Source organism: Bos taurus, chromosome 19 (genome assembly GCF_002263795.3).
Source record: "Bos taurus isolate L1 Dominette 01449 registration number 42190680 breed Hereford chromosome 19, ARS-UCD2.0, whole genome shotgun sequence".
NCBI lineage: Eukaryota > Metazoa > Chordata > Mammalia > Artiodactyla > Bovidae > Bos > Bos taurus.
The window spans coordinates 49,239,599-49,263,024 of NC_037346.1; the positions used below are offsets into that span (position 1 = coordinate 49,239,599).

The 23,426-nt window shown below is 45.1% G+C and overlaps 1 protein-coding gene across 1 annotated transcript in view; it reads right to left on the reverse strand.

Annotated features, from left to right (window-relative positions):
* The window catches only part of PITPNC1 (phosphatidylinositol transfer protein cytoplasmic 1), a 215,743-nt gene that overhangs the window by 22,598 nt on the left and 169,719 nt on the right, over nt 1-23,426 (reverse strand). The window contains exon 6 of the mRNA XM_059878599.1: nt 21,991-22,086. Within this exon, the coding sequence (XP_059734582.1) occupies nt 21,991-22,086 (96 nt within the window). The remainder of the gene's footprint in view (nt 1-21,990; nt 22,087-23,426) is intronic.

Here is a 23,426-nt window from a genome sequence, read left to right on the forward strand (position 1 = left end):
CATTAGCTACATCCACAAAAACTATACACAAGGAAATGCACACCTGCCAAGCCATTCCTGCAACTTCAAACACAAAAGCTGGAGTTAAACAGGGGACGCTGGTTTCTTTCCCCATCTGCCCTTTACTTTCCCACAAGAGGGACATGATGGTGAATAATGAGCTCACCACCAACTATCTGGAGGCTCAGAAGACATGGCTGCCACATGGTGGCCGAGCAGAATATACAAAGGCAAACCCTCATGAACCTGAGTGACGGTTGTCCTACTCCAGTTAGCAACTGGGTAAACAAAGGATAGTTGCAGAGCCAGCAAGCAGTTGGAAGCCAGAGGCCAAAGCTCCTGGCAACCCAGACATGTAAGGGACAAAGGACCCGCAAACAAAGCAAGTGCGGCTGTGGTCGGAGCTGCCTTCATTTGTCTCGGGTCCTGTGCAGTGGGCCTGAGAAAGGCCTGCAGGTGGAGGCCCCTGGGTCAGCTGGGTGCACCCCCACACTCGCCTTCCCAACACTAGTACCTGACTCATGGACTGGCCCCAGCTTGTTCCTTCAGCTGACCACTGCGGAACTTGAAACGATACCTATTGTGGAATCTTCGTGTAGATTCCAGACATCTCAAGAATAAAATAAGGCTCTGCTGTATTAAATGTGAAACACTGGTAGACTGCATTTCCAAAGTCGTTAAAGCTTGTGGGGCCTCACAGCAAACTTCGGATCTGAGAAAGACCAGAAAAGTACTGCCTGCAGTGTGAAAACTATGGAGACACTTAAATTTGTGTGTGGTTCCTTTTCCTCGTGGAACTACAAAAGTGTACAATGATATCAGGCTATCATGAAATAAAGCTTCGGGCAAAGGTTAGAAGAGTGTATTGTATTTTCAAGATGCAGAATGGGATTTTTCAGTTGGAAGTGGTAATTTGACTTCATACCCTTGGTTTTATGGATAAGGATACTGAGGCCTCAAAGAAAGAAATGTTTTTTGTCCTCAAACCATAGGCACTTGGTAACAGGTTTGGGACAAGAATACTAGCCTCCCCTAGTTCTAGCCCAATGTTCTTTCCACTACATTGAGTTTTAATGTTAAACAGAAAAAGAGTGTTTTTGTTACAGCCAGATGCCAAAGAAGCAATTAACAATTGGGCTTTTTATGGCAACAGTGTGTTGATTTTTTGAGAGTCTGGTGTCACATCCACAGCCGCTGATTTCATCTAGTAAATCTCATACATGGCCTATAATTAGGGATTCACTTTCAAAGAGCTGGAGGGAAGTAAGGGAGAAGGATTTACCAGAGGACTGCATTAATTCAAAACTCAAGATCAGAAATGAACATCCAGCTGAATGCCTCTGGATGACAATAAGCAAAATAAATAAATATACAAATAAAAAATTTTAAAATCCAACCCAAACACTACGTATTTGAAGTATTCTGGTCACTGCAAATGTCCCCCTTTACACAGTTTTCCTACCTTTCCCCTAAGTACTCATTTCTCTTGAAATATTACCTTCGAATCTCATTCTCTCACTTGGGTTTGCGAACATGAATACCTAAACTGTCCCACTCATACAGCAGTTGACCTTTCTTACAACTTAACAAATTTTTTTATTTTTAAAATTTCTAGTTTGTTTCTTTCCATGGCTATAGTATTTTGTATTCTGATTGTATTTCGTATCATATAGTAAAGTATTTTGTATAGTATTTTGATTCTGATTCAAGCTCAGTTATATCATTTATTTTTTAATAAAATAACTGGATTGTTTTATGTTTTAAACTTTCATTTCCAGGTTTTTAAATTTTAAAATAAAATTTATAAACCTCCAGCTTCATCTTGATGCCGAAAAGTTGGCCTCTGTGAGACGGTGCTGAATCAAATCTTGCAGATAGTTTTGGGTGAAGTAGAAAAGAACAGCTTTATTGCTTTGCCAGGCAGAGGGGAGCAAAGTGGGCTTGTGCCTCAAAAATTATGAGTTTCCAAGCTGGGAGGATTTGGTGAGGAGTTTTATAGCAATGCTTTAAGGGTGGAGTTGCAATAAGGATGGGGTGTATGCAGAGCCCATAGTCCTTTAATCTGACCTTAGATAGTCTCCTGATGAGTTTCTTCAGTTCCTTTAATCTGGCCTCAGGTGGTCTCCTCCCTTGTTTCTGCATCCCCTCCCATTCCAGACTGTTGTTGTTCAGTCACTCAGTTGTGTCTGACTCTTTGTGACCCCATGGTCTGCAGCACGCCAGGCTTCCCTGTCCGTCACCATCTCCTGGAGCTTGCTCAAATTCATGTTCACTGAGTCGGTGATGTGACCCAACCATCTCATCCACTGTTGTCTCCTTCTCCTCCTGCCTTCAATCTTGCCCAGGATCAGGGTCTTTTCCAGTGAGTCGGCTCTTCACATCAGGTGGCCAAAATGTATTGAGCTTCAGCATTAGTCCTTCCAATGAATATTCAGGGTTGATTCCCTTTAGGATTGACTGCTTCCCCATCTATTGGCCATGAAGTGATAGGACTAGATGCTATCATCTTAGTTTTTTTGAATGATTTGCAATGGTTAGAATCTGCCCTTTGGGACTCAGGGAAGGTAATGGAGGTTGGAGTCTATTCCTTACACACAAGAAAAGGGGACAGAAAAAGGCCCCTCAAACCACAGAACTCCTGGAGCCAAGAGAAGCTAGAAGAGGCAAGAGGATTTTCCCCTAGAGCCCCACTGTCACTAAGAACTTCTGTTGTCCAGAAGTGTGAGAGAAACCTCGGAGGATGAGGAGTAAGGTTAAATCCCCATTGCCTCTGATCAAATTTGTCTTGGGTGGGGTCTCTGCATCCAGCATTTCAGAAGCTTCCCAGGTGCCGAGTTTAACCACTACTCTCAGGTACAAATGTCATCTCTGTGCTCCAAACAAGGAGCCTGAAGTTCAGAGATAACAGCTGACATATCCACAGTCTAGGACTTAAGCTCAGGTCAAATTGACTCCCAGACCTGGGCTCCCTGCATCTAGACTATGAAGATTCTCATCTGAAATTCTGGCACAATCTGTCAGAGGGGAGCTTCAGTCTCCTCATCTGCATGAAGGTGTTAATACTAACTCCGCTGTGGGACTGCTGCAGGGCTTAAGTTGGATAATGTCAGGAAGTCCACAGCCCAATACCCAACAGGTGACGCATGAGACACAGGAGATGTCCCAGAGTGATAAGAAGCATATGATACTGAAACATCCTTGAGAAATAACACAATTCAATTTCCTCAAATCTCATGAAGCTCCTCAGAAGAAAGGAAACAGGAATATCTTCAGTGCTGTACGATTACTTCATTGTTATCCTGTGGTTGAGTGTATAGAAAAATGATTGCCAAAAAATATGGCTGTCCACCATCATGCTGGTGTCTTTGTGCCAGTGAGAGGCAGTTGGGCATTTCCATTTTCTGGAAGCTGTTGCCCATCAGTGTCCATAACAATGGTGGTGGAAGAAATCCCAAGAAAAGGGTTTTTGCTTATTGAATGCTTATGACTAGGTTCTGGGCCAAGTACAAATGACAGTCTTCAATATTAGAATCAATTCCTTTCCCTCTTTCTCTTATGTTTCAGGAACAAAGTTGACAAAGCAGACAGCAAGGGAGATTGCCCCACTGTAGGCTGCTCCCTTAGAGGAAGGGATTGTACTGATGGCACCAGGCTCTGAAACTACATGAGGGCACACACAGGAGATGGTCTATCCAAACTGGGAGCTTCCCTGGCAGGTGGACACCCTCGGCGGCTATCTCCCCATGTCGGGATGGGCCAGCCTTGCATCAGACAATCTGAGCATCCTCGGGGTTATTAATAGCTTTCCTCCTGAAGAGCTGAGAGCTACACAGAGATAAATGCAATCCTTTCCTTTCAGTAATCTTCCAGGTAGGGTGGAGCTTGTTTCCCTAACGGGGAACCCAGCTGTATGTAAGTTTGCTAAGGTGGCCGTTCAAAGTACCACAAACGGGCTGGGTTGAACAGCAGAAATGTACTCTCTCAGGATTCTGGAGGCCAGAGGTCTGAGATCAAGGTGTTGGTGAGGTCGGTTCCCACCGGGGGCTGTGAAGAGGAATCTGTCCTGCCCCTGTGCGCTAGCTCTGGTGGTTTGGTTTGCTGAGAAGTTTGGTGTCTCTTGACTGGCAGATGTATACTCTGGTCACATGGTGTTCACCCCGTTCGTCTCCACATCGTCTTCCTTCTGTGCACGCCTGGCTCTGCATCTAAACTGGCCCCTTTCCTAAGGACGCAGTCGTATTGGATAGGCACAGCGAACCTCACTTTCACTTGATTATCTCTGTAAAGACCCTATTTCCACATAAGGTCACACTCTCAGGTATTGAGGGTCAGGACTTCAACATATCTTTTTTGGGGGGCACCCAGGTCAACCTCTAACACCGTCAGAGAGGTTTTCACAAGGGAAATCTAGGTTCCCCTCTGTTTCCTCCGTAGTGTGTTCATCCACTTGGTCAATGCTCTTGCTTTGAGGGCTCCGCCCCACAGTTGGCTAGCTGGGAATGTGCCAGTCTGCAAGTTCCTCTGGGTGGGGGCTTCTAAATTCATCCACAGCAAGAGCCCTGGCTCTGAATCTCATCTGCGCTCCCTAGGCCTGGCAGATGGCAAATTGGACGCTTGTTGTTAAAGCCCATCTGTATGGAGGGACCTGAGCTGGTGCCAGGGCTTCTCCCCGGGGCCAGATGGACCATACTGGCCATGCTTTCTTCAGCGCGGGTGCATCTTCTTTAGAAGGCTTCCTCCTTCCTCACCCCGGAGGTCAGTCACACTTTCAGGTTTCATCTATCTCGCACTTGGACAAAGCAGAACAAAGATGACGCTAAGGGCTTTGATTAGTGCAGCCAACATGAAACTGTGTCCCTGCGTTTGTCAGGATCTGTCTCATACCTGGGAGGTGCAAGGAGAAACCCGCAGGAGGTCTCAGCCTGGATGGAGCACAGCTTGCATCTCCAAGGCAATATTATTGGCCGACATTCACTGAGATATAAAGTCTCTGTGATTAATTACTCTTTCAATCTGAACCACAAAGGACTATAGCCAACAGGGGCTTGCCCTGTTAATTGAAATTAGAAGTCTTTGATAAATGTTAAATGAAAAAGGGCTAAGCAGTCACTGGCTAGGAAATGCTACATTATGTAACTACAATGCTCAGCCCTCAAGTAAGGATGAACTAACCCATCTGAAAGACATCAGATTTTTTTCCTGCATTTGGGGAACTTTTCTTGAAGACTCCAAGGTGGTGTTATTTTCATTCCCCTTTAGTGAATGGCCCTTTCAATCAGGTTAAGATTTAGCCCCTAATTTGGGCCAACATTTTTTTTGCACAGCTTGCAGGATCTTAGTTACCCCACCAGGGACTGAACCCCGGGCTCTTGGTAGTGAAAGCGTGGAGTTCTAACCACTGGACTGCCAGGGGATTCCCTGGACCAACATTTCTTGAATTTGAATCCTTAAAGGGATGCACAGAAAAATTAAAGAGCTTTCAAAGAAGTTAGTCCCCAAAGACCACATATTAAAGGCTTCTATTCATATGAAGTGTCCAGAACAGGGAAATCCAGAGACAGGAAAATTAGTGACTGCCTAGGGCTGGGTTGGGATTGAGGCTAAAAGAGTAGGGGGTGTGACAGCTAAAGCATACAGGGTTTCTTTATTGGGCTGGTGAACATGTTTACAATTTGATTGTGATGATGGTTACCCACATCTGTGAATATGCTAAAATCCACTGAATTCTATACTTTAAATGGGTGAGTTGTATGGTACATGCGCTGGATCTCATAAAGGTATTTAAAAGAAAAAAAAACCCAACGGAACTAAGGAACTTTCAGTGCACTTGAGAATTGACCAAAAACTTTACTGAAAGGTCACCTGCTATGCATCAGTTTAAAAAAATAAAACCCTAAATGCAAATTGTGGCCAGAAGCAGCCACTTCTTGCTTTGTTAGCAGTTAATACCTAAAGTGCTATTTTTAAAGCATTTGCTCTTGGCACTAGCTCGCACAGCACACACACAGTGATCTGTGCTAGTCCTCTGCAGAGCGACTCTCTTAAAGGAACTTGACTCAGAAGGTGTGTCTGACATGCAGAAAGGCAGAGAAAAAGGTGGCTGTGGTGGTGGGGGGAGTGTTTTGGTGGGTGTTGTGAGCCCTTCTCGGTTCTAATTCAGGGCCAGAAAAACTCAAGACTCTCTACTTGAAGAAGAGGAAGAGTGAGAATGGAAAATTTGAGCAAACCACAAAACCATTGAGTAGTCAAAGGCCTCTAGCCTTGAGGGTGATGCCTTTTAGGGGCTATGGAAAAGACGAAGGCAAAAGAGACTCCTGAGAGAGGTGGTCAGGAGAAAGTGGAGGATGGAAGGAGGGAAAAGTCACGAAACTAGTTAATGCTCATCAAATACTTGCTGGGAACCAGAGTCTGGATCCAGCACTTTGGGTACACTCTCTTATTTAATCTTTGTGATAGAAGAAATACATGTGAGGTGACTCAGGGTGCGGTCCCTAGATGGCCTCAGGATAGGGCTGGGTCTCAGAAAGATTGTTTAGTCGGCTGTCATGTGGGGTGGGGAGAAGAGAGAGGCTGGCGACTGAAATATACAAATGCTTGACAATGAGATCTGGAGAGCTTCCGGGTTGGTGAACACATCTCTGCTGGGGCCGCGGGTGGTGGGGGGCATGCCTGGAGAGGGCATGCAAGCTTGTACCTCCCTCCCTTATACTTGCTTGCCCTATGCATTTTATCCACGTGGCTGCTCCTGAACTGTAGTCTTTCTGAAAAAATGAGTAAATGTAAATCAACTGTTCTCCTGAATTCTGTAAGCCTTCCCAGCAAATTCTCGAATGTGAGGATGATGCTGTGGGAGGAAGGGAAAAATAACCATAATGTGGTGGCCTTGGGCTTGTGACTGGCATCTGAAGTGCAAGTGGTCTTGTAGGACTGAGTCCTTGAACTTGTGCTACATGATGCTAAAGCCAGGAAGTGTCAGAACTGAACTGAATTATTGACACCTGGTTGGTATCAGAGAATTGGAGAATTTGTGGGTCTCAGAGCAAAGAGAAATTCCCTCATTACAAAACCTCTAAAGTAGTATGCTATTATCTTCATTTTGTATAATGTCCAAAAGAATGCCCCCTTCCTATTTCCAGACTCACTCTCCACAGCTCTGTCTCAGCGTCCTTGCCACAGGCTCCTTCCACAAGCCTCCTCCTTCAGAAATCTCCTGATGGGAAGCAGGCATCAATCAGTCTCTACGTTCCCCTACAATCTTCTAGGGCCACTTTGCAGCCTTGCCCCAGACTCATGAGATGGCAGAGTTGCATGTGGATCTGCAGGTCCCCAGCTTGGCAAATAGCCCTTTTTTTTTTTTTCCCCCACCAGATACTCCATGGGGTTGCAAAGAGTCGAACATGACTGAGTGACTTTCACTTTCACTCCAATTTCTGTAATTAATTCTCTTGGAATACTCCCTTCACATGGCTTTGGGGTTAGGCAAGGATGCCCCAAATGACTCTGAGAATTCCCCTCCCCCATCTCCAAATACGGACTGGGAATGGGGGAGAGATGCAAGACAGGCGCCATGGCAAGAAGGCCAGCTGAGCCACCTGGGCCAGTCCTGGGTACCTGACCTCAGTGACAAGCAGCTGCTGGGGAATGTGGAATTACAATTTCTCCTTGGCCCCAGCTTTGGGCCTGGTTCCCAATTCCAGAGCAACAAGAGATGGCTCCCTATTATCCTGTTACACAAAGCGAATCTGCTCCTTCAGGCAGAGATGACTTTTTATGTATAAGATCACCTCTAAGCAAAACCAGTAAAGTTATTCAAGGGCCCACCGGGAGAGGATCCCCTGCCTCACTACATGTGACAGTGAGAGGCCAGGCACCAGCTCTCCTAATAGCCTGGAAGCCAAACTCTTCCCAGAAAGGAGTGCCGTTAGGACCTGGCTCTGTTTGCAGACTTTGAGCTGGGACTGCATGTTGTGGACTGTCCGCGCTCACTTTCATCTTAGCTGTGCTCTTTGGACACATGGTATGAACGTAACTAACCGTATCATCTATCCATACTGAGGATACACAATTTGGCCCATAGAGAGCATAAGTTCCTGAAATCAAAAGCTGATGATAGACTAACAAATATTCTTGATGAGTTGCAACATGGCAACAGTGATCAGCACTGGATTAACTGTCCCTGAATCTAAGCTTGCTCCTTATACACGGTATTATTTTGGGAAACCTGGACCTCCAACTTGTTGAACAGAAACTGGGGTAGAGATAGTGAATAAGCTCTGTATTTGGAGGCAATAAAAGATTCCCATTTTTAAAGCTGGAACAGATTTCAAACTTATTTTAGCTTTGGAACTCATTTTGTTTTTCAAAATATCATATTATTTAGGGGACTGCCCTAGTGGTCCAAGGGTTAAGAATATGCCTTCCAATGCAGGGGATGCGGGTTCGATCCCTGGTTGGGGAACTAATATCCCACATGTTGTGGGGCAACTAAGCTCATACACTGCAACGACAGAGCCCATGGGGTCTGGAGCCCACACACGACAGCTAGTGAGAGGCCCATATGCTGCAACCACGACCGGAGGCAACCGAAACTAATTAGCTAACTAAACAAAAAGCTACAAGCTGCAGCTTATACAAAACACTATTTGGAATCCCAATATATCAAGTAAAATCCCAATATATCAGGTAAAAATGAAGAGTGGATTCCTTGTACTATTTCAACCTTCATTATTTGAATTCCCTGGCGGCTCAGATGGTAAAGAATCTGCCTGGAATGCAGCAGACCCAGATTTAATCCCTGGGTCGGGAAGATCCCCAGGAGAAGGGAATGGCAGCCCACTCCAGTATTCTTGCCTGGAGAATCCCGTGGACAGAGGAGCCTGGCGGGCTACAGTCCAGGAGGTCGCAGAGTTGGGCACGACTGCGTGCCCACCACTTTCACTTTCACGGCATTGTTTCCTGGGCTCAAGAAGCCCCTTATGGGGCCCTAGGTTCTGTGGAGCAGAACTGAATGGGGGACCAGAAGAGCTGTGGAATGAGACACCCATGGGGGAATTTCTGATTCAGCAACTACTACCTGGGTGAACCTGGGCAAATTATTTAACTACAGGACTGCTGTGGGGATGATAAAAATAAGAAGAGGAATGCTGCCCAAACTGGAAGTTGGTGGGTGTTTTCTTGAGGGGCTATGACTTTTATTTTGTCTTTAATGGGCTCCTGTATTATTCAATTGTGGGATGGCCAGGTTTTTTTTTTTTCCCCAGACAAGGTCTGCTTTAATCACTATTATTTACCTATAAGATGGGGAGTCAACTTTCATGAAATCATTAAAGCTAAGGAGGGGGACTTCTCTGGTGGTCCAGTGGCTAAGACTCCATGATCCCAGTGCAGGGGGCCCAGATTTGACCCCTCGTCAGGGAAATTGATCCCATATGCCACAACTAAAGATCCCGAGTGATGCAACCAAGACCCTGCACAGCCAAAATAAATAAATAAATATTAAAAAAAAAAAATTAAAGAGGATAACCAAGGGACTGGAAAGGCCCTTCCTCTTACTTTGTCTTTCCCAGCGATTCCCTACTCACTGGGTCGTTGAGATTTGGGGTTAGCGAATTACATTTCAGAAGGAAACAAATATCTAGAGTGTTTTTTAAAGACAGACAACAGTGTCTGTACCTTCAACTTTGCCTGAAGGAGCCAGCTTGGTGGGGCAGGAGAAGCACAATCTTTGACATTTGAATCAAGGCTTCCTGAAACATTGGCAAACTACTGAGACTTTCTGAGCCTCAGTTTCCCTATCTGTAAAATGGAAACAATATCTATTCTATTTTGTAGTTAGCATTAAAAGATATAATTGAATAAAACAACTTAGCAAGGACTTTTCTTTTTCTCCAAAGTTAGTTCCTGTCCCTCTGAAGTCGGGTTTAGCAATTCGGTGAGAAATCCATTAAAACTTCTAAGGCCCAAGTTAATGAGCTGGTAATTGTATGTCTTTCTTTGGGTCCCTTAACAGTAAAAGATGAAGACAAGCAACTTAATAGCACCTATTCTTTCCTGGATATTTTTGGAGCAGAAGCTGAACAGTTGTACTTGGGAGTCTGCAAAAAAATTAGAAGTGGAGGAGGCAATCACTGGGTCAGGTCTTATTTCTCAAGGGAAAAAAATACCACTTCCATCATCCCAGTCACAGCTCTAGATTCTTAGAGCTAGTTGGGAAATGGCTTGGGCTAGACCTAGCCAGAGGATCTGATGGACACTGACTGTTGTTTTTAATTAAAGAAAATAAATTTGGATGATCCGAAGACGGCCCCCAACTCAGAAGCAACTTAGGAGAAAAACTGCACAAATGTATATTATAAAAACACTATTGGCTGGCAAGGAAGGCATTGAGTATGACTCTACAGATGACAGATGGGATCAGATTCTCAACAGATGGAATGAAATTCAAAGGTACTGACCCCTCCCTCGGTAGGGGAATGGGCAGTCTTCCAGGCTTACGTTGCTGTTTCCTTTTGCCTCTACAAAATTAAGTAACGATAAAATGCTTTTAAAATGTGAGCATGGTAAATGCGTCTCTTCTAGGCAGAATTTCCTTACCTTGAATGGATAATAGATGTGACAAGGTACTGGTTCCCTTGGTCCCTGGGTGAGAAGACTGGGCTTCCTGACCCTGCGGGTGGTCCTCTGTGATGAGGAGCTCCCGACACGCCAGTCAAAACTGATCATTTTCTATGTGCATCATGCCATGAAAAAGGCTGGGATGCTCTGCTCAGAGGGTTTCTTCCCCCCTAAACCTGGTGCATTTATCCTTGTTTCCCATCTTACTGCATCTGGTTAGGTAGGTCCAGAGAGGGTTCTGGGTATCTACATTTTTTGGAAGCTCCTAAGGGGATTCTAATCTGATTTGGGAACTCTGCTCTAAGGGTCAAGAAGTTCTGGTGTTTTAATAAGACAAAAAAAAAGCAGGGGCTGATGTAGGTGACCCAAGTTCTGAGCAAGGTGTGGATTTAATGTCTGCTTTCTTGAAAGACTTCCCTGGTGGCTCAGACAATAAAGCGTCTCCCTACAATGCCGGAGACTTGGGTTCAATCCCTGGGTCTGGAAGATCCTCTGGAGAAGGAAATGGCAACCCACTCCAGTACTCTTGCCTGGAAAATCCTATGGACGGAGGGGCATAGTAGGCTCCTACAGCCCATGGGGTCGCAAAGAGTCGGACACGACTGAGCGACTTCACTCTTCTTGAAAGTACTCAGGCAGGTTCTCCGTGAGATGGGACTGAGGAAGAGCCTGGTTGCATCTGTTCACTTTTGGTTGAAAGCCTTGGGCCCTTTGGACTCTGCTTCCTTCTTTTAAAGTCTTAACTCTTATTCTCCTAAAATACACTCGGGGACTTCCCTGGTGGTTCAGTGGTTAAGAGTCCACCTGCCAACGCAGGGGGCATGGGTTTGATCTCTGGTCCAGGAAGATTCCACATGCCGTAACTACTGAAGACTTCACACCCTAGAGTCCATGCTCCGCAACAAGAGAAGCCACCACAATGAGAAGCCCATGCACTGCACCTAGGGAGTGTAGCCCCTGCTCGCTGCAACTGGAGAAAGCTCACGTGCAGCAACAAAGACCCAGTGCAGCCATAATTAATTAATTTTAAAAAATTAAGTAAAACACACCTGGTAAAAGGCTTATGGCAATCAGTTGATAAAATGCTCAAACTGCCTTGGGAAGCATCCTGGACCCCAGGGCCACAGAGTGTCCTAATTTGGCACAACAAACAGTAAATGTAACCTCTAAAGTTTCTTAGGGGGTGAACTATCAGAGGCACATGCCAGTCTGAATTCAGGTTAAACAATAACAGAAGTAATAATAACACATTTTAAAAACAGCTGTACAAATGGCTCTATTTCCTGAAGGATCTTGCTATACATGCAGCAAACTCTGTCATTTTGTGAACTGGAGTGACTGACATCAACTCTCTGCTTCTGTTCTCCATTCATGCCAACAGGTAAAAAGCAACATGCAAACTGATGTCCACAGCCCCGCTCATGGCAGCCACTTTCCAAAGACACTTGGTTTCTGCTGAGCAACCACACCAGCAACACACCTGCAGATCTCAACGCCAGCATCAAAACAGGGAGAAGGGAACACAGTTAAATGTTAACTATGTGCCGGGACTGGGTATGTTAATGCCTTGCCTTTCACATCATCTCACTGCATCTCATCTCATCTCTCCATCCATCCACTCATTTGAATGGAAGAAGAGATTCAAAATGGTGAATGATGAAGCCCAGTGGCTGTGATCACCTGGGAGGCCTTCCTAAGTGCATACCCATGGATACAACAATTTCACTTTTAGAAAGTATCCTACAGAAATATTAATACCAAAAAAAATATAGCATGAGGATGTTGCTGCAGTACTGTTAACAGCGAAAGGATGGAAACACTCTGAATGGCAATCAAACAGAGTATGGCATGATTGTATACTGGCACATTATACAGTTGTTACAAAGCCTGCCAGAGAGATGTGTGCTGCCCCAGAAAGACAGAAAGCTTATATCATTACTGAGAAAATGAATGTTGCAAAGTTGCATCCTATGAGCTCAATTTTATAAAATAGTGTTATGTTTAAGTATGAACACCACAAATACCAACTTCAACAACACCTAACTCTGTGATTAGGACACAGGACATTTGCTTTTCTGATGTTACACATTTATGTCATGTTGGGCTTTTTTTTTTGGCTGCACCCTGCAACTTGTGGGATTTTAGTTCCCCGACCAGGGATCAAACCTGTACCCCCTGCACTGGAAGCATGGAGTCTTAACTGGACTGTCAAGGAAATCCTGGACTTTTTTTTTTTAAACAAGGATCATGAATTATTTTGTGAACAGATAAACAATAAAAGTAGACATTGTTTAAAGGCCCAGTTCAGATTTCATTACTCCTATAAAGTCCCTCTTGACCACTTCTGTTTATGGGGCTGCCCCCTTCTTGATTCACGCAGAGATGGCAGAGCAGAGGAATTTTCAGGGCGTGAATCCCACATGGTGAGAAGGCCTTTCTCCTGCTGCCTGAGGCTAGGCTGTCATTTAGCCTCTTCAGCCTTTATCCTCCCAACCAGATCACGGGCTTCTTAAAGGTGAGGGTGTCCTACTTTTCATTGATTGTGTCAACACCCAAGGTCTCACATTGCGTCTTCACAGAGGATAAGTTCTCGAAGATCATGGGAATGGCAGACTTCTCTGCAGCCTTGCTGGGACCAAGTCTTCCTGGCTAAGGTGATGGGATCACCACTCCCACACACAAAGGGAGCAACTCAAATATCATCGAAACCTCCCACTGGGTGGGCTACGCATTGCTTTTCCAGTGCCATCCACCTGGATTAATGAGCAGGACATCATCCAACTTGCAAAAGGGAGGGCAGGGGGAAGGAAAGGCAGTGGCCCAGGAGACGACTCACACTGTCCTGCACGATCAGGAGGGCCTTTGTAATGACAACATGGTCAACACGTTGTTCTCCTCCTGGGACCACTGGAGGCATTTGTGCTGTCACCCAGGCTTCGGAGGAAGCAGGTTAAAAGAAGCTCCACTGAAGAATGTTCTTTTCCCAGGGCTTTCCTTCTCATCTACTGCTCTGGCCACTTTCAGAGGCCTCCACAAGCTTCCATCTCTAATGGAACTGGCCTTATGGAGACCCTGTGATGCAGCAGCTCTGGGCGACCCTTACCCCGACCCTTTCCTTGCAGACTTCCTGCCCCAGCGTTGGTGGCTGGCATCAGGGAGCACTTTGGTGGCAGGGGCTTTGCCCCACACCAGCGAGGGCAGCCAGCTCTTATTCTCCCAGAGGCACCCAGCACTGGTAAATTGGAGCCCATCACCAAACAGCTGTGTTATATTCTCAGAAAGAAACAGATGAACGGAGGGAAAAGAGAAAAAATGATAATAACAATACAACAACAAACTGAACTGCACCATGCACCCCAGCGGGAGGCAGCTGTGTTAAATCTGCCCATTTGGAGATAACTGAAAACTCTGACCACCCTCAACCGCCAAGATGCAGACTGACATGAAAGTATTTTTAATTTGAGGGAGCAGAGTTATTCGAAAGAAGCACTTTGCACTGAAGGGTACAGCTATGTATGACAGTATTTGCTCATTTCATCTCTTTGTTCCCTTCTGGGGGCCCGTTGTACCCAGCAAAAAGCATTTAATCTCTCACCCTTGACAGTTATTGGAAAAGTTAGACACATCTCTGTTCCCTTCTCTCTCCCTTAAGAGACAACCCAGCAGATAAATAATTTACACCGGTGAGACCAATGAGCTGGCTGCCAAGGATTTCTTACTTCAGAAAAACTCTAACCCAGGGGCCTGGAGGCTGAGTTCCAAAGAGCCCCCCAGTTAACCAACTCAAAGGGAAAGCTCTAAATCAAATCCTGCCTAAGGCTCCCTGTAGCCTCCTACCTCCAATTATACCAGGGCTGCTTGCTTCTCAGACAGTCTCACATTCTCCTTCACTGATACCCAAGTTTAAAACACTGTGAGTTCCTTTAATTTCTCCATTAGAATTATGGTGCTCTTTATCACTGGTAAATGGAGACTTCTTTTACATCTTCCAAAAAGAATGAGAAATTTCCTTTTTCTATTAAAAAAAAGGAAGATCAAATTCAAACGGTGGTGGAGACTGGTGAGATTATGGCCTTTGTAGCCTCAGTGCCTAGCACAGAGCCTGGCACACAGTAAGCACTTAATAAATGCAAACGAGGGACTTCCCTGATGGTCCAGTGGTTAGGACTCTGCACTCCCAATGCAGGGGGCTTGGATTTTACCTCCGGTTGGGGGAAACTAAGATTCCTGCATGCCATGGGACAAGGCCAAAAAAATCAAAAATCAAATCAAATCAAAGTAAAAACAATTGCCGTGAATCGAGGAGGAAGAGGGTTGGATTTGAGCCAACACAAAAGCCTCTGAGTCAGAGCTCCCTAAGCCTGACTTTTGGAGATTGTCTAGGCTCGACCAGTGCTGGAGGCTGGTTGTTGAGATTTGCTCCCTCATCCCAAACGGCAGCTCAGCTTAGCAGGTGTGGGCTCGCTGCCCGTGTCCTCTGAGCGCGTGCTATGACTTATCGTCTCCAGTTCCTCCTTCCTGGGCTGGGATCTTCACCTTGAAATCTTGGCAGAGCATCAAAGGGATGGACATCTTGGCAGAGGAAAGAACCCACGTGTCAACCACATAACAAGTACAACCTACTCAGATGTTGGCTTCACTTTGTCTTTGCTGCTTGGGTGTGCGGAAGTGACTTGATCCAAAGAGTTTTATGATTCTAATGGGCTCAGGGCCTTGGCGGGGCTGCGTGGAGACTCATAGAGGTGCCCTCTGTGCCTGAGAAGTCACACTGATTTTTTAACAATGCAGCGCTGCCCTGCAAAGTCCTGCTACATGTAGGAGAGCAAAAAACTTGAGATTGAGAGGCTCTTGGGAGCTGCAGTTCAGGTCCCTGATGTGGCTGGGAGACAGTGGCACAATGATAATAAAGACAGAGCTGGGCTGGGCTCTCAGCGGATTCTGAGTCTCAAGTTCTGCTAAAACTCTGGTCAGTGGGGGCTCTTATGCCACCAGACAGAAGGCACCCTGTGGAAAATTTCCAGCTCCGGTCACCTTAATGAGAGAGGCATTCTTGCCTCTCATGTGGTTTGGAGGTTTCCAGGGACAAATGGAAAAAGAAGAGAAAATGCTTCAATCCCCTGCTTAGTCCTGGGTGGCACTGTGTATGTGAGAGAGAGAGAGAGGGACACACGGGAGCTGAGTGGTGACCCAGATAACCCTGGTCTGAATGGATAAACCTCAAAAATCTCAGAACAGATTGAGTCCACCAGCATTTCAGCCTTTTCTGCAGAAAATGTGTTTCCTATTTATGATGCTGACATAGTCAACTTATAAAGATGGATTGGAAGAAAAAGCTCATAAAGCTGTAGACTTCAGATTAAAAAATATATATATATGGAACTGATGCACAACTGTTAGCTTAATGGCTACAAATGCATTTTCTTTGATAGCACTCATTCTGAGATTGTCACTGCTAGAAGAAAAAAAAATAAAGCCCATGGTTTTCACTCATTCATTCAACAACTGTTCTGTGAGCAGCTGCTATGCGCTGGTGCTATCCTATCTGCTGGGGTACAGTGATAAGGAAGACAGCCCTTGTTTTTGTGGAGCTAGCATTATCCAGAAACCACAGACCAAAACTCTTGCTCCAATGGGTAGCGAGTGGGGTGCCCAGGAAGCCCACAGAGTAGAAGTCACGTTTGATGGAACTCTAAACACTAATGACTAGAAGATTTCCAATTGAGAGGCACAGAGGTGGTGAGGGTCAGAAAGGGGAGAAGGCAGAGGTCCATACTAAGGGATGGAGCTTTTAAGCAGAAAATGACAAGGTTTGATTTCATTTTAGAAGGAAACTCTTGTGGTGGGGAGAAGGATGTTAATTATTTACAGTGTACAGAGGAGAAATTTGTTTGGATATGGTTTGACTTCTAAACCAGTTGTTTCCCTCATTCTCAGTTCAGTTCAGTCACTCAGTCGTGTCCGACTCTTTGCGACCCCATGGACTGCAGCACGCCAGGGTTCCCTGTCCATCACCAACTCTCGGAGCTTGTTCAAACTCACGTCCTTTGAGTCAGTAATGCCATCCAACCACCTCATCCCTGTCGTCCCCTTCTCCTCCTGACTTCCATCTTTCCCAGCATCAGGGTCTTTTCCAATCAGTCAGTTCTTTGCATCAGGTGGCCAAAGTATTGGAGTTTCAGCTTCAGCATCAGTCTTTCCAATGAATATTCAGGGCTGATTTCCTTTAGGATTGACTGGTATGATCTCCTTGCAGTCCAAGGGACTCTCAAGAGTCTTCTCCAACATCACAGTCCAAAAGCATCGATTCTTCGGTGCTCAGCTTTCCTTATAGTCCCACTCTCACATCCATACATGACTACTGGGAAAACCATAGCTTTGACTAGATGGACCTTTGTCAGCAAAGTAATGTCTCCGCGTTTAAATATGCTGTCTAGGATGGTCACAGCTTTTCTTCCAAGGAGAAAGCGTCTTTTAATGTCATGGCTGTAGTCACCACCTGCAGTGATTTTGAAGCCCAAGAAAATAAAGTCTGTCACTGTTTCCATTGTTTCCCCATCTATTCGCCAGAAGTGATGGGACTGGATGCCATGATCTTAGTTTTCTGAATGTTGAGTTTTAAGCCAACTTTCACTTTCATCAAGAAGCTCTTTAGTTCTTCTTCGCTTTCTGCCATAAGGGTGGTGTCATCTGCATATCTGAGGTTATTGATATTTCTCCTGGCAATTTTGATTCCAGCCTGTGCTTCTTCCAGCCCGGCATTTCACATGATGCATTCTGCATAGAAGTTAAATAAGTATGGTGATAATATACAGCCTTGACGTGCTCCTTTCCCAATTTGGAACCAGTCTGTTGTTCCACGTCCAGTTCTAACTGTTGCTTCCTGACCTGCATACAGATTTCTCAGGAGGCAGGTAATGTGGTCTGGTATTCCCATCTCTTGAAGAATTTTCCACAGTTTGTTGTGATCCACACAGTCAAAGGCTTTGGTATAGTCAATAAAGAAGAAATGTATCTTTTTCTGGAACTCTCTTGCTTTTTCGATGATCCAATGGATGTTGGCAATTTAATCTCTGGTTCCTCTGCCTTTTCTAAATCCAGTTTGAACACCTGGAAATTCTTGGTTCATGTACTATTGAAGCCTCGCTTGGAGAATTTTGAGCATTACTTTGCTAGCATGTGAGATGAGTGCAATTGTGCGGTAGTTTGAGCATTCTTTGGCATTGCCTTTCTTTGGGACTGGAATAAAAACTGACCTTTTCCAGTCCTGTGGCCACTGCTGAGTTTTCCAAATTTGTTGGTATATTGAGTGCATCACTTTAACAGCATCATCTTTTAGGATTTTAAATAGCTCAACTGGAATTCCATCACCTCCACTAGTTTTATTTGTAGTGATGCTTCCTAAGGCCAACTTGACTTTGCATTCCAGGATGTCTGGCTCTAGGTGAGTGATCACACCACTGTAGTTATCTGGGTCATGAAGATCATTTTTGTATAGTTCTTCTGTGTATTCTTGCCACCTCTTCTTAATATCTTCTGCTTCTATTAGGTCCATGCCATTTCTGTGTTTTATTGTGTCCATTTTTTCATGAAATGTTCCCTTGGTATCTCGATCCCTCATTCTCAGTCCCTGGCTAATGATACACAACCCAACAGCCTTGGAAACTCACTCTCCCCCTTCTGGTTGGTTTATACAGCAATCTGGATTCTAGAAGTCGAATGATGGCTTTGGGTTGCAAGGGAATCCCACGGAACACACTTTTCCTATAGTTTTATTGCAGTTCCCAATTATGCTCTTTCTTTTGTGGTCTAACTGCCAGAGAGAGTGAGAAGAAATTCTATGTGTAATATAGGTTGGTGACTGTTTGGGAAGCAGTGCTTGATAGAATCTGCAGGGTCGAGCCTTCTGGGGCCCCTTTTCTCCCACATCCATTAAGTAACCCTAAGATTCCAGGACAGGCAGGGGTGGCTCTGGGTGTGAGAGCAAAATCCAGATCACCAATGAATGAATGAATGAGCAAAATCCAGACCTCCAATGAATGAAATCCAATTCATCTCCAATGACCTTTACTCTCAGGGCAGGATTTTCCAGCCTTGGCTTACTGAGGGTTGGGATTCTCTGGTGGCTCAGAGGTAAAGAATCTGGTTGCCTGCAGTGCAGGAGACTCGGGTTCGATCCTTGGGTTGGGAGGATCCCCTGGAGAAGGAAATGGCAACCTATTCCAGTATTCTTGCCTGGAAAATTCCATGGACAGAGGAGCCTGGCGGGCTACAGACCATGGGGTCAGAAAAGAGTTGGACACAAGTTAGTGACTAAACCACTCTTGTTGTGGGGGCTGTCCTGTTCATTCTAGAATGTGGTTAGTGGTTGGTAGCACTCCCAAGTTGTGACAACCAAAAATGTCTCCAGACATTGTAAGCATCCTTGTGGGGTAAGGATGCTTTCAGTTTAGAGCCACTGCTCTTGGAGACAGTTTTCCATTCTTATCTTATTTGATTTCTCAGCAGCACTAAGCATAACCATTCACTCTCTTCTCTTGAAACTTGCATTCCTTGGTGCTCTCTTCTTGTTTTCCGTCTAATTCTCTGCCCAGTTCTTTCCAGATTCCTGGGGCCTCTCCATCCTCTCCCTGATCTCCAAACACTACTGTCCTAATGTGATACCAGGACCTGAACTCCCTTCCCATTTTACTTTATGCTTGTTCACTCTCATTCATCCTCAGAACTCTAAATTCTTCTATTTCCAAAATACTCCCCAATTTGTCTCCAGCCCAGATCTCTTATCTAAGCTCATTTCTGTTTGTTCTAGATGTCTCACTGGCATCACAATATCCATTCGTCTTTCTCTAAAACCCATTCCTTTTCTTCTCTCACCCCCATCCATCTGTTGTCCACACAGTAAACCTTAAGGTCATCCTGCCTCTTCCTTTTCTCTTATCTTCATACCCAGTTTATGACCAATCCCTGTCAATTCTATCTTCAATAGATTCCTCAGAACCCTCTGTTCCCAGCCGTCCAGCTCAAGTTACCATATAACCTAAATAACCAACAAAGTAGATAATTCCGATGACCTCAGTGGTTTCCTGACTTCCACTCTGCTCCTGGACAGTCCATTCTCCGCCCAGAGCAAACTTGAAAAAGCATAAATCAGAGCATATGATGCCCCAGCTTTAATTTCTTCAGAGGCATTCTACTGCAGGCGAATAAAATCTAAGCATCTTAACGTGGCCTCATCCTCTTTCCCAACCTCCCGTCCTTCCCTTCTTCCTTCTGCTGCTGCCGCCACACTGCTCTCTTTCGCTCCCTCACAGATGTCACAGTGGGACTCCCATGCACGCTGTCACCTCCACCTGGAGCACTGACCCCAGCTCTTTTCTTCCTGCAGGTCATGTCTTCCCGAGCATCTTTCCTGATCCCATCATCTTATGTTCAGTTTCCTTATCATGGTCTCTCCCTGCAAACTTCCTTAACTCCACATGTTTATTACAGAATTAGTTCTTTATTGTCTGGCTCCCGTGCTAGACTGGAAGTGTTGTAAGGGAAGAGACCCTCTGTGTCTCTTCTGTTCACTCATTGCCACGTCCCCATCTAAATATTGTCTGTGACACGCAGTGAGTACTCGGTACATATTTACTGGATGAATGACTATTCCTCTCTCATTTCCTTGGTCAAACTGTATCTTGAAAAGAATACTTTATGGCCTGGGAAAATGAATGACAATGAAGCCTGAAAAAAATGTTCCTCGAATATCTGTGTCAATGAGGAAAAGCTTTCCAGTGGTGGTTCTTGGGAGCACAAAGCACAGGGAGATGAGTCAGGCACTGGCTGACTAGAAATGAGTCTTGCTGATTTTGTCATTAGTATTCTGTATCTGTGCTAAGACTTTCCACTGAATCAGGGGATCCCCGATGCCAGGCAGGACCACACTGAAGCCATCTAAGAGGAAGAGCTGAAATCAGTTCAGAGTGTTCTGGCAACACTGCCTTTCTAGAAGGCTTGAGCTACCAAAGGGACCAGGATGTTCAGGTAAGACAACAGTCCCCCAGGCTCAGGAAGCCACAGAGGCGACAAGGCAGTGGCTTCACCCAGCGCACTGCCTGATGCTTTCCCCGTCACTGAAGCCCCGGGAGTACTGGTGGCCTTGAGATGAAACCACAGAAAAGGAAGACAAGGGGAGGCCAAATTTCTCTTCTTGAGCAGACCCACAGTTATGCAGAGAGCACTTTTCTTTGTTTTTCTGAAATTTCATGAGTGTGGCTGGCTGCAACGTATAATGTAAATGGATGACGTTCAAAGGCTCAGCCTTTGAGTCCCACCAAGAGTCATTCCCATCAGCCTCTCTCAAGATTTGAAGGGACAGCAGCTGCAGAGCACATGCCTGCAATTAAGCAGCTAAGCATTCGCTAAGACTGGGTTAGACTCTGACATCCAAATGAATCCCAAAAGGTGGAGGCAAAAAAAGTCTGAACCACACTCAGAGCCCAGCATCTGTCACGGTGGAATTCATTCTTACCGGGTTTATTTATTACATCTTAAATCAGCCTTAATGAAGCCGAGGAAAGAGTTTCAAGGTCCATGTGTTCCCGCTCAAGGACGAGAAGAGGACCACGAGTCCAAACATACTGTGACTGGCTGCATGTTGCTCAACAACAAACACAGCCCAGCATCTGCTGTTGCAGGGCTGGGACGTTACTTACACGGGGTCACCCAAGCTCCATCAGCAGCCATTAATAAAAATGCTAACAGGCCGTAAGTGCGGACATACACTAACAGGATAAACGTTTGCACCGAGGCAAACAGTGGATTCTGGTAGGTGGGAATCATATAAAAAGATACTCTCTTAAATTTATTCTCAGTCAAGATTAAAAAAAGAGAGGGCTTTATGCAGGTCCTTTCAGTTTTGAGACAAAGCTTCTGTGCAGACACAAGCTGCCCAAATTTCAAAATTCACTCAGGGATGACTCATTGAGCGTTATCTTTGTGTTAGACCCCAAAGATATAAATAAAACACAGCCCCTGCAGAGGGGAAGATAGGCTAGCCCCAGGCCTGGCCAAACAGGAAGCCAGAGGTGGCCGCTGTGTTTTATAGGCCAGTTATCAGTTGGGTGGTTCAGCCTTGCGAGTTATTTTGCTGCCAAGAATGATGGCAGAGGTGGGGAGACTGAAGACTTCACTGAAACTGAGTGGCAGCTGGGGTTAATGATGGGCTCCAAGAAGTAGGAACTCCACTCTGAGACTCGCAGTAAAGAATTCAGTAAGAGGTAACAGCAAATTGAATCAACAGAAAGACAGATGGACGTGCCCTGGGTCAGGGTGGACTTAGTAAAAGTTTGTTGAAAGAATAACTCTCTTCCACCTGACACCCCGTCTATTGCTCACCTCAGATTCTTTGTAGTAACGTTCTGGAATTTCATCACAGGCAATATCGATAAAGCAAACTTCTCTCTCCAGATCTTTGGCTTCGTTGTCAAAAATCTGAAAGAGCAGAGCAACAAATCAAAGGTTAGTGACGGTGGGTGAGATCCTCAAGGTGCCCGCAAGTTGGCCCAATGGTGCGTGAGGCAGAATAACTCCCCGCAGAGCATCTTCACATGGCTCAGTGCCCCTGGTGAGAGCTTTCCGCTGCCTCAGAATGTGCAAGAATCATGCGAAGCTTTTATTCATCGCTTACACTTTGTCACATCAGAGGCAGGTGTAGCATCAATCACCGCTTGGTGAGGGGAAGAAGATAAAACAAGCTGTTTTTAGAAGTTCAAGAGTGAAGAAATAAATCTCTTCCAAAAGTCTCTTCCAAAAAGGAAGTCTGCTGATTTTTGGCAGTTAATCTAAACAGGGAGAGGGAAGAGGCTAAAAAGGTTCTGGGTAGATAGGAGACAAAAAGCAGTGATACAGCCTGAGATTTAGAGAAGAAAAATAAGGGTTTTTTTTCCATTAAAGTGTTTACATATATTTAATTTTGGAAATAACATACACTCATTGCAGAAAATACAGATAAACAAAAAGAAGAAAATAAAGACTGTCCACAATTCCATTACCCAGTGTATTATTCTTGATCATTTAAAAGCACGATTTCTTTGGTACATACAGGGGTATGAAGGTGGAGCTTGAAAAAGTATTGAGATGCCTTCTTGTCAATCTAGGCTTGGTTCTACTGGCCCAGAATGCCCAACACTTGCAAAGAAATAGGTAAGAGAGCCACGTATACAGATATACACTCTGGTTCCTCTACTTTTCCCCACTGCCATTTTTTTCTGACCTTACAGGGTTATCTTCTCATCACTTCTGAAGGATAGTAAAAAGTTCGCAAATCACTTCATCCTTGGAGAAAGTCTTAACCGTACCCCAATCTCACTGTTAAGCTGATTCCTACAAGGGAATCATCTGCTAACACTAATTAAACCTGACTCTCCAGAAGAGAACGAAATATTTTGGAAGAAGAGGGTGGTTGATGCCTAAGAACATTGTCTTGACACAAATTTGGAGCCTATTAATAACACGTTCTCCCCCAGGATAGCATCTGGAGGGCTCTTTGCAAGTTGAAACTGCTAGTCCTTTCCAAATGCTTTCTGAATAATATTTGTGCTGGTAATTATCTGCCCAGGCTGCTGTTTGCTCTGCCACCAGTTTCCTTCTATAATGGTCAGATACTGGACTCTTCAGATCTGGTCAAGGAGACTGACTCTCCGGTCTGAACTGAGGAGGCCACTGCATTTTCCTAAAGGCAGAGGAAGACTGGTTCCTGGATCAGCTCTGATTCCGACCACGGCCCAGTGAAGTCAAGTGCATGTAGACACTCGCAAAGTGTTTGGGAGGGA